The 12239-nt window shown below is 34.6% G+C and overlaps 1 protein-coding gene across 4 annotated transcripts in view; it reads right to left on the reverse strand.

Annotated features, from left to right (window-relative positions):
* Positions 1 to 12239, reverse strand: part of LOC115212739 (double-stranded RNA-specific editase 1) — a 114415-nt gene that overhangs the window by 71925 nt on the left and 30251 nt on the right. For 2 of the 4 annotated variants that reach the window (XM_029781389.2, XM_029781390.2), the window contains exon 2: positions 3403 to 3723. The exons of the other annotated variants lie outside the window; for them this stretch is intronic. In XM_029781389.2, the coding sequence (XP_029637249.1) occupies positions 3403 to 3723 (321 nt within the window). The remainder of the gene's footprint in view (positions 1 to 3402; positions 3724 to 12239) is intronic. 4 annotated transcript variants of the gene reach the window in all.

A 12239-nucleotide genomic window follows, 5' to 3' on the forward strand; every position in this document is an offset into this window, starting at 1 on the left:
CCCACCCACCACACCGATGTGCAATTTTCCCCCAACCCCACTCACCACCAAGTGCCATCCATTTTGTGTAGCACTAGATTACACAGTTCTATATAAAAATGGAGACCACCCTATCCCTGTGGGATGAAGTTAGAATAATAGACAGAGAACACCACTGGAAAATACAAAAACTAAAAGAAACAGCACATATGCTAGGACACAACAACCTCCTAAGCAGACTGAGTGCAGGTTTGAATAGCATATAGGAACCGGTATTAAGGAAGGATAGGAGAATATTAGATTTATAAGGCCTAAAATTCACTCCATAATTGCCCACAGGCATATGGCAAAGTGGGAAAGAGCACAGGCTACTAACCCCAAGATTCCAAGTTCGATTCCAGGCAGTGACCTGAATAATAATAATAACATTGAAAAATACCTTAGGAATGAGAACCCAGGTTCGAAATTTCCCCAAGACACCTGATGAAGGCTGGAGGGTATATCAGCCGAAATGTTGTGTTAGCAACAAACAAGATGAGGACAAATATCTGTCAAATGTAAATAATGCACTAGATTACAGTTTCAATATCAGGCAACTTCACAAAGTACTTTAGCTTCATCATCGCTTCAGAATTAATTTTTTAATTTTCCTGTTAATAGGACAACGATGAAGTTAAATGACTAAACTTTAAACAGCAACTGCAGTAAATTAGGGGATTCACATTACCATAACATTCATTGATGATATGATCCCTTACAAATATTAACTCCAATTATTATTGCTGTTGCTGCTGCACAAATTAATTTATTATTTTAAATGTATCTTAATTTGTATGAAGAGAAAGCAAAAAATATAGATATGTGGTTCCAGGTTCAGTCCCACTGCTGGTATCTCAGGCAAATGTCTTCTACTATAGCCTCAAGCCAACCAAAGTCTGTGAGTGGATTTGGTAGACAGAAACTGAAACAAGCCTCTGTGTGGGGGGGGGTGACTGTATGTGTGTGTGTGTGACTGTGTGTATGTGACCACCACTTAACAACTAGTGTCAGTGTATTTATGTCCCCATAAATTAGCAGTTTCACAAAACAGACCAACAGAACAAGTATCAGAAATGGAAAGAGAAATAAGTCCTGGGTTGGAGTCCGACTAAAAGTTCTTCAAAGCAGTAATCCAGCATGGCTGCAGTCCAATGACTGAAGCAAGCAAAGGATAAAATATCAATCTGGATCTCTCCTTCTCTCACACACACACACACACGATGCATATGGCTGTTGTGATTTAGCAAATAGAAAGAAAGAGGTGAAAGGAGTTAAGAAATTTTAAACTAGGTCAGTCGTTTTGTGTGACAGAGAATATACTTGCACAAAAAAAGACATGAAGACACTGTTGCTCAGGGACGGTTGCCTGTAGCAACGGTGTAACTTGTTTTTTATATATTTGTTAACAATCTTAACTAAAAAAAAATGTAACAATGAAAAAAAGCAGCACATAGACATAAATGATTTGTGGGGAGAACTACATGTAAATAAGTTTGGTGCCTTACAATTCTGAAATTAACTTGATGGAATGTGAAACAATAGGTAATGTGAAAAAATAAATAAATTCTAAATTTTCTCCACATAAAAGCAAAACAACATTGATTAAAGTTAGAAGCAGCCAGGGTTGCAGAATAAAAAATTTGCAGTCGGAAAAGCAAAAATGTTATGCTTGACAGTTTCATGCAATGCATGTTAGAGTAACAGGGAAAAAAAGGACTCAAAAAGTTTTTTAAAATCCAACATTTGATTGATCAGTTAATCCTTTTTCCTTAAACTACACAGTATCTGCCTAAAATAATTTCCTTTACAAAAAGACTGGATTATTGAGAATGTTGGAATGTCTTGAACGAAGAAATTAAGTTGTTTAATTTTCAGCTTACCTAAAAACTCATTTTTTAAAACATTCTTTTTCTTATCATAGCTGTTGCTTAAAAGAAACAAATTTATTATTGTTGTTGTTGTTCCAAATGCTATAAATTTTCAGGTAGAGATCCTGGTACGGAAAATAAAAAATCCTGTTAAAAAATTATTTCTCTAGACAAAGTTTATTTCGAATACAGAGTAGGCAGTTATCTCCCCTACACTTTAAGGCTGTAAAAACGAATCTCTTACGGGAAAGCCACCTTCAAACAAAGGAAAATGTTAAGATTTTTGTGATTTTAGGATTTAGAAAGAATAAAAGAAAACCCACAAAGTGTTTCTATGCTCCTAAATAAAGAATGAAGTTATTAGTTATGAGATCCTCGGTGAAATTTTAAATAGAAACTAATTTCAAATGTTTAGAGGTTATACAATATTTGTTTTTACCAACAAAAATACATTTCAAAATCTTTTGTTGCTTCTAGAATTTTTTGCCTTTTTTGGAAAGATTAATATCTGCAAATATTTGAAATAACAATACATTAACTTATAATCAAATCAGGAAAACAAACAACAAAATATGGAGAAGACTATAGAATAATAATAATAATAAATCTAAATAAAATGCAGTTTTAATATATTAATTACAAACATGCAAGTATCAGCTGAAAATAAACAATGTTAATTAAATATTTTAATGAGACACATTATAAATAGCCAGGTGAAAGATGGGAAAAAGCAACGGGCCTTTCAATGGCCCCGTTGGGTCTTTCCAGTTTAAAATTTCTCCTATTGTTTTCTACAACTTCAGATGGAATGGTTCATCACAGATTGTAGAGTATTTGATGTAATATGAAACATTTCTTGTATTTGGACAGGGGCTAAGACCAAAATTGTGTCAAACAGGTCAGCTCAAGCTCCTTCACAAACAGGAATTCCGAAAATCCTCCACCCAATCTGCCTATTTCTTTTTTTATAATTCTATAACAACGCGTTTATGTAAGCAACACCAAGATGAGCAAAACTTAGTTTTAGAATTAAGCAATAGATTATGAAAGACAACAGCACAACACACATTTTAGTCAATTCAACAAAAATATCAACACTTGGAAAACAAAAGGCATACCAAAAGAAGAACCTGATTTTAAAATAACGATCAACAGAAAATATCACACAAAAAAAAAAGAAAGATTAACCAGAGCTATTGAATGTCACATGCCAGTTTCTAATTTTTACCCTAAAATGTTATTTCAATGACACAAAGGAAACACAATTCAACCAAATAAATTTGGTTCTACAAAAGATATTAAACACAAACAACATCAAAAACGATAAAAAGAAACTAGAAAAACAAGATCCGATCAGAGGAGCAAACAGTTAGCATTGGACCTTATAATTGTTGACTAATGACAACATCGGTGATTATTACAAAAATTCTTTTAGATGTAGCTTGATTCTGATGAACTAAATCTAAATTTTCGTGAAGAATTGTATGGCTGTAGATGGGAAATTAGATCAACTGACCTGGTTCTGAGATGTAGACGATGTTGAAAAGCTTAAACAAAGCTACCTGGGCAGCCGCTGCCTTGGCAAGTTTCTTGCTGCGACCAGCCCCCTGCACCGTTTGGTCATTAGCCTTTACCGACATGACAAAATTCCTATCATGAGGAGGACCAGATTCTGACATCAGTTCATAAACCAAAGGTTCGGGCAACAATTCATTTAGATACATAACCGGGTTTTTGGTTGTAAGAGTTGGTTTAAGAGACTGCGTTCCTTTGTTCTCATTGTCAGCATTGTCTTCAACAGTTTCAATTATAACATTAGGATCTTCAGTGGAGTTTCCTAAATAAAAACAGTTGAAAACAAAGTAATTAGAGAATAGGACACGAAACATTTCCTACCTCTACATAACTGATTACGACAACTACTTATCGCAAGCAACTAACAAATTAAGCAGAACCATTCCAAAAGAACTCTACCATTTAAACAAATCCTGCTAAATCTACTCAACAGATGATCAAAATCTAAGAATCTACTGCGAACACAAAGCATGTGACAGCAAACATTCACTGAATCAAATTCAGGTGTCCAATTACTACTATGTTAGGTAGCAGTAAATGAAATATATACCATAAGGAACAATGTGATATCAACTAATTTTACTACAAAAACTGAATTCAAACAAAAGCAGATATGAAGCACAAATACGAAACAAACAGAAAAGAAAACTGAGACAAGCATTTCTAATAAAGAAACAAAATTTCATACTAAAAATATCTGGAAAAAGCTCTCAAAACTGGAAAAACATTGTTTCATGATTACTGAAAATGCCATTTATAACTGGATTGTGGAATTGAGATGTTAATACAGCAACAGTCGACAAGTGTTCTTAGAAGATCAAGTTCAATCGAAATATATACAACATGGGAATTATTAACCCTAATACTTACAGAAAAACAACAACATTGTTTTCATGTTCGTTATAAAACTAAGAACCTTATTTGACCCAAAAAAAAAAAAAAATTAATAATAATTATCATAAATATAAAGGGGGAACAAATGAAAAACTGAATCTGTTGATGGAATTAGAATATCGCATCAAATTATTCTCAGCAGAGAATTTAATTGTTTTGGATTTTAGTTTAAGCTCCAAATGTTGAAAAAAATAGGTTTCGTTTTTTGAACAGATTTTGGCACTTTTCCCAAATTCAGAATGGAAAAGAAAAACAGACAACAGCTGGATTCAAATGAAATACACTTAGCTTCTGGTGGTTGAACGAGCTAATTCCATTTGCTAACCTCTGACCTTTCGGACAATGATGAAAAACTGCATTCCCTCGTTTTTAATTATTAAAGACCCACAAATGTATTCTAATGGCCCCAGAGCGAAAGCTGAGACTAGTAAAAAAACTGACAGAAATCTAGGTTCCTTTGTGGGGTTTTTTCGAATCCATATTTTGAACAAAATATTGCAGTGTATAAGGGTGGGCTGAAAAGTTCATAGGCTGACTATGAAGGAGTGACTAAGAAGTACTATGAAATCTTACATACATTAATTTCAACCCTTCTTATTAATTACTGCATTGTTTCTTTCCAGATAAACTGACATCTGACCGTTCAAAAAAGACTTCAAGAGTAACTGGTAGTGACTTCTCTTGGAAATAGACAAAATCTGGCATCATGATGTTATCAAGTACTTGCAGGAAAAGGGTTCAGCCCCCAATAGCATTCATGCTGACATGGTTGCTACATTAGAGGATGATGCTCCAGCTTTATCAACAGTCCAAAAGTGGGGAGCAGAATTTAGGAGATGAAGGGAGTGTTTTGAAGATGACCCAATGTCTGGACATCCTGCAACTGACACCACCGAGGAAAACCTTGATCGTGTTCACCACATGGTGATGGACGACAGGTGATTGACCAGAAACCAAATAGCCAATGCTATTAGCATATCCCTAGACAGAGTTGAGAATATTCTGCACAAGGAACCTGGCATGACAAAGGTTTCTGCTTGGAGAAATCCGACATTGTCTGAGGCAGATCCAGCTGATATCCTTGAACATTTCCTAACCCAACATCAGTGTTGGGTTCATCATTTTGAGACAATCCATGCAGTGGGAAACACTCCTCCTCAACTGCTCCAAAGAAGGCCAAGGTCATTTCATCTGCAAGGAAGGTGATGGCATCAGGTTTTTTGGGGTGCAAAAAGGCATTGTGTTTATTGACTGCCTTCGAAAGGGCCACACCATCAACAAAGAGTACTCTGCCAACTTGCCGCGGTGGTTATGAAAAGCTATCATGACCAAACACCCAGGAAAACTGAGGAAAGGGATCTTGTTACATCAGGATAATGCTCCAGCACCCAAGTCCTTGACTTTAGTGGCTGCTGTGCACGATTGTGGCTCTGAACTGGTTTGATCAGCCTCCTCTCATTCTGCCGATCTGGCCTCATCTGTTCCCTAACACGAAAAACACTTGGCTGGGAACCAGTATCAAAGTGATGATGTTGTCACATCTGCTTTTGATCAACAGGATGAGGGCTTCCTCACCAAAGGGATTCAAGCACTGCAACACCAATGAAAGAAGTGCAAGAACTGCAGGGGGGGGGGGATAAACCTCGTTTGGTCCCATTCCATGAGAGTTCAGCCAATGAACTTTTCAGTCAACCCACATAAGTCTCAGGATAAAGAAATGAATTTGAATCTGATTCTACATAGAAATTCCAGTGAGCCAGAGAATGGTCAGGAAAAGTGCCAGGATGGACACATGAGTGTGTCCATGTATAAACACACATACACAGGGCACACCACATGGACTAGTTTCAGATTATGTAGCTTGGAACATTAAAAACGTCTAAGAATCCTTCAAAAAACAAGGTAAACTGCTGGTAAACAAAGATGCCAAGTTTCAATTCTCTACTAAAGTCATTTCCTTTGGCTTTCATCGCTAATTTCTTTCAAAACTTGTAGATTACATCTAACTTTCCCTCTTTAATTAGGCCTTATGCCAAGTCAAGAGAAACCACCATTTCAAGCTATTAAATCATAGACAAGTATAAGAGTCGATAAGATAACTAGACAGAACAGTAGGCTACAACAAAAATGTATTAGGAAGAACATGCTCCAAGAATCTGTCTAAATCTTCAACATAATTCAGCCGATACCTCCATGTAAAAACCTGAAGACAAAATAATTTGTTTGAATTTTGCCACAAAAGATAACATAATTGAATCCAACACCTAGAAGCCAAAATTTTCCAAAATGGAATCAGTGATACTTCCAATATTACCTGAAGGTAATTAGAGAAAAAAAAAAGTCAAAAACAATGGTTTTTTATTGTTTTTTTTTTCCAAGTAAATCTTTATTTATAAAACTAATATTGTACTGAATCTGGGGAGCTGTCACCTACAGGATGGCATCAGCTGTAAAAATGGAGAAAGGAAAAAGAAACAAAATATTTTAAATTGATTTTTTTTTACCTGGAGATCCTAAAGATTTGTTCAGTTTCAGAGAACTTGACCACTTTCGCAGATATTCCAATACTTCTACGGCCTTAACCTGACCATTAACTATGCTAGAAAACAGCAAGAATACCAATACACAAGCCTAGAAAAATCAGCATAAAATCAGCTATGACCATGTGCTTTAGAAGATCATTTCATAATCACGGTGGTTCCAGGTTCAAACCCATTCTCTGGCAACTTAAAAGTTTTTTTTTTTTTCACCTACCATTAGCTCTGGATTGACCAAAATCTTGTACGAGATGTTTGAGTAGGCAAAATCTGGATGGAAGCAACTTATCCTATATCAGGAAAAGGGCAGAATTGGTTCACTGGTCTAAGAATTCCATATTTAGCTCCACCTCAATCACATCCCCCATTCTTTCTGATTCTTCATATCAAGGTTAATCGGTGCCAAACTAAGAACTCGGTCAATACAATTTAAAGCAAAGTTGAAGCATGGTTTCAACCTAATACTTGTAACCAAGGAAAGAAAATCATTGGCTAAGATTCTCTAAAAACAAAATTTTGTAGCATTTTTTCTTTTACTTTTTTCTCCCATTTTTTCCTTTGAATTTCAAATTTTCTAACATGTTTTTGGCAATTCAACTTCTGGAACAAATTGTTGTTGTTGTTGTTTAGTCACTATCAGACCAATGATGAAAAGTGCTCCAGTTATGAGAATCCAGTCTTTTTTGGAGATGAGGAACTACATTCAAATTAATCTTTTTAATTAACCCGTTAACATTCAGATTATTTCGTAGTCTAATCCTAATCCTTATTTATTCATATTGTTTCAAATTAATTATGCATCATCTCATAGCGTTGAGATTTCAATGATGTGATTGTATATTTTTAGAATGACATTAAAGGGTAGGTGTGAGAGGCTGGATCTGGCCAGTTTGAACATAAAACAGGTAGAATATTTGGACCCTGGATATGGCTAGTTTAAATACTTAAAAGACAGTAGGGTGTGAGGGAGATTTGGCCATTATTTCTAGCAAGTCGTGTAATTCATCTAAGCTGTGATATTAAGTAAACTTGTGGCCAACGATCCAGCACCTGGGCTTTGGTTGTTGCGCCAATTATTTGTGGAAACAATTCTTTACAGTTTAACCCAACACACATTCTGACATTCCAAGACAATAGAAAGAAACCAATAGAAGACATTTTGGTTCCAGTTTTATATTTGGATTGCCTTATCCAAATATAAAGCATGATTATTCTTGTATTGCTCCTGGTTTTGACTGAATTCAGAAAAAAAAATTAAATTAAACTGAAATAAAAAAAGAAGTTCAAAAATAGAATTGGTAGTTTTTTGGGGGGGTTTTTTGTTTTGTTTTTTTTTAAAGAAAATTGGTTTCTTTCATTCTTTGGTGAATAATGAGATTTAAAATAAAAGTTCTCTTTAACTTTTTTAATACCAAACCACATGAAAACACCCAATTCTATAATGCAAACTTCTGGGTTTAAAGTGATCTAAATTAAAAAATTTCTTCCAAGAAAATTTCAGGTTAATTTGTTCCAAACACTAGATTAATAATGACAAAGTTATTTCACTTAAATTTTTCATTATTTTTCAAAATTAACAAAAATAAAATGAGTGTATTTCAGTAAAAATAAGGTAAAATATTCAAGTACATATTTACATTTCAATATCTTGTAATGACCATAAAAATATGCACCACCAGATATAAAATTAATAGTTTTTGTAAGTTTTTAAAACAAATTAACAAATTCCTACAAGGTTTCAAGGTAAATCTTCGTCAAGAAAGACTGAAACACTGTTGCAATACCATTCCTTAGCAAATCAATCAAAACGAAATTTATTTACAAGAATATTCCCAACTTATTTCATCCTGTTCTTCTACTGATGTGTATCCTTATGTGCACATCATAAGGGTACATATCACAGAAGGGCAGAATGGAATAAGTGGAGCAAGAGCACACACGAATATTTCTTAACATTATGTAAAAAACTTGAAAAAGAATAAATATAATTAAAACCATTTTGAATATCCAATAGAACCAGGCCACTCCCTTTTATAAGTTGAAACCAGAGAAAGCAAACAGACTTCCTTAGTTTATAATATCAACAAAAAAGGGTGTCAAAAATTTTGAATGGTACCCCTAACTACCAGTGCTACCTTTAGTAATCCACTTGTTCTGAAGAAACACATCTCCGCTAATACTGATCTAATTTGGAATTATCAATTCAGCTTGTGCCTATAAATATTCGCTGAACATGTTATCCTGGACTCCAACACTTGAAGAGCTTCCATCAAACTGATAAGAAAAATTGTTAAAACCTAATTTTGAAAGTTACTCTTGCAAAGTCTCTACACAAAGTCACTTTACTCCTGAAAGAACGTGGACACAGACGATAGGGAAAGACTCCATATTAAGACATATTTAAATCCTTAGTAACCTCCCACCCCTCTTCTGATTTGTGACTGTTTCAAGCTAAAACCAGACATGTTTGAGTGCTTGAATATCAAGGAATTCAATGACTACTGTGACTACTGAAGAAATTCATTCAATCTCTGGCAATCTTCAGATCTTCAACTCTAAATGTTTTTAAATATTTCACTCAAAGACTTCCATCAATTTCTGCATGCCATGTTTTATATAACCATTACCTACATACACTCACCTCCTCCACTGCTTGCTTGACTAAACAAAATGCATTTCTATGCAAACAGTTGTGACTGTAGCCATAGCACTAATCCTCCGCTCTGGTTCATTCCTTGTCTTAACATTTAGATGAAATTACAAATCAGAGAACTACTAAAAGCCAGCAATTTGTAGTTGAATTAATTGTGGGTGCTTATTTGATTCACCTCTGAAGAACACAAGACAAATTCCATCTGTCAGGAGGATTTGAACATGGAACAAAGAAATGGAGGAGCTAAATACTGTAATCCATCAAGTCTGACACTACCATTACTGCCATTCCATCACCACATTCTTCAGACTTAAGATGTCCATCATGCCAGGTTTTGGTAAGCCATCACTTAAGTGAATTATGTTGGAATTAATGGCCAGACATCTTTAGTGAAAGAATGCAGATTGAAAAATTAGGATTTAAAACACATTGCCAGTAATATACTTTAAAGCTGACAAGATTAAGAACGAAGTTAGGATTAGCAGAATCTAAATCCTAATTGTGGAACACAGAATACTTAGAAGTTTACATTTCTCATAATGGAATAATATCAGTCGCTCACTGATACCTTCATCTCAAGTTAGCTTTCTATGAGAAAACTAATTTAAATGGTTTATATGCTGATGGCATTTTGAATTATTTCATATCTAAACAAATTTATTTTCCCAAGTCAATAGATGAACAATTTTGTACATTTTCTTACTATATCATTGCATATTTTAATCCCTATGTTGGCAAGTAGAGTAAAGTTATGCTGGTTGATGAGGTCAGTATAATACTGAAACCTGTCTACCATATTATACTGGAATGAAAATAACATTGCTTTTTTTGTTTTTCTAACTTCATATTTTTAGCCTTTAACATTCCATGTATTAAATCTGTTCGCATCAGTTTGTTTATAAATTTATTTGCTAAAATCAAAATTCAGTTCTCAAATTTTGACTATTAAAACTTTGCCCGTGTTCGTTTCCCTCTGATTTTGATGTTTTCAGTCCTAAAATGTCATGTTATGTTCTAGGAATCATTTTAAAACAGTTACAAACTGTAGGGTCAACGAGCTTCTCTCCCCACACAACTTTGAGTTCCGTCCCATGGCATGGCACCTTGGGCAAGTGTCTTTTACTATAACCCTAGGCCAACCAAAGCCTTGTGAGCAGGTTTGGTAGACAGAAACTGAAAGAAGTCCATGATGGATGGATGGATGGATGGATGTATGCATGCATGCATGCGTGAGCCAATCACCTGACACCACATGGTTGTCAATGAGCATCCCATCAAACTAGTGATGTTATTTATTTGCAGTTTTCCATGAAACATGTCTGGCCATGGAGAAATATCATTTAGAAACGAAGGTTTGCAACGGGATGGAGCAACAAGCCATAGAAAATGTTCTTCAATGGAGACCATATGACCCAGGCAAGAATGGAAAAAGTGGACATTAAAACAACGATGATGGATATTGGTTAGAGGAGAAACTGAAAATGGTTATGTTCGTTAGTCTTATTAAAAGTTCTGAGAAATATTTAAACCAAAGAAGAAGAAAAACATCTGATTAATCCAAATGTGCTGCTTGAAACTTGGTCTGGAATAGAATCCTGAAAACTGTTATCTCTATATTCATCTCACAAAGAAAATGTTAGTAATTTTTTTTTTTTATAAAATACCTGTAGATGTGTAAAAAAAAAATGGTAGAAATTACAGTGCTGCATGAAAATAATTTTGTGAGTAGCATTGTTTATAAATTAGTTTGGGATAAATCCAGGTATTATTGGAAAGAAATACATTTAAATCAGCAAAAAGTATAACAAACCTCCCCCTGAAAGTCTCATTTCTTTAATTCCATTGTTTTCCCCAAGAATTCTAGATCAATGGTTCTAAAGGTAGGCTGTGTCTCTGACCAAAATACTTGGCCTTTGTTGCTAGATCAACTCCTTAACGCTTACCATTCAATTCATTTCTGTCAAATCTAATCTTTATTTATTCACATGGTTTGGAATTAACCATGCATTGTCTTGCAGCTTCAACAATTTCAATGATGTTGTTTGCTTATTCCTTAGAATGACATGGTAGGGCTAGTGTAAGAAGCCAGATCTGGTAGGTTTGAACATAAAACAGGGAGAATATATTTGGACCTGATTTGGCCAGTTTGAATACTAAATGGACATACTATTGGAGATTGGACAAATATTTCAATAATTTATCAGCAAAAGGCACCAAAGATGGGTTACATTGTATTCCACCCCACCCCACGCACCCCAGAAAATTCTAGTGATTCTTCTACAGGGTTACCCCTTAAAAAGCACAGGGTTGATAGTCATAGGTTTTTTGGGGTTTTTTTAAGAACAAATCCTTTTCTAAATACAGCCAGGATATAGTCAGCCCGAGACTACTCCTGGTTCTATGATATAACCTTCCATTTTAACAGGTAATCTAAATTAAAATCTTCCATTAAAATTTCAGGTTCCAGACATCAGCTTAACCCTTTTGTTACCAACCCGGCTAAAACCAGCTCTGGGTACAAATGTCTTGTTTTCATAAGTTTTGAATTAAAATTTTCCACCAAACCTTAGTCACAATTTATGTTCCTGACACTAGCTCAATGATAACTAAGTTATTTTACTAAATTCTTTGTTATATTTTAAATAATTGAAAGAAACACAGAACATCTCAAAATTAATACAGTAACGAAAGGGT

The sequence above is a fragment of the Octopus sinensis genome, linkage group LG6, assembly GCF_006345805.1.
Source record: "Octopus sinensis linkage group LG6, ASM634580v1, whole genome shotgun sequence".
NCBI lineage: Eukaryota > Metazoa > Mollusca > Cephalopoda > Octopoda > Octopodidae > Octopus > Octopus sinensis.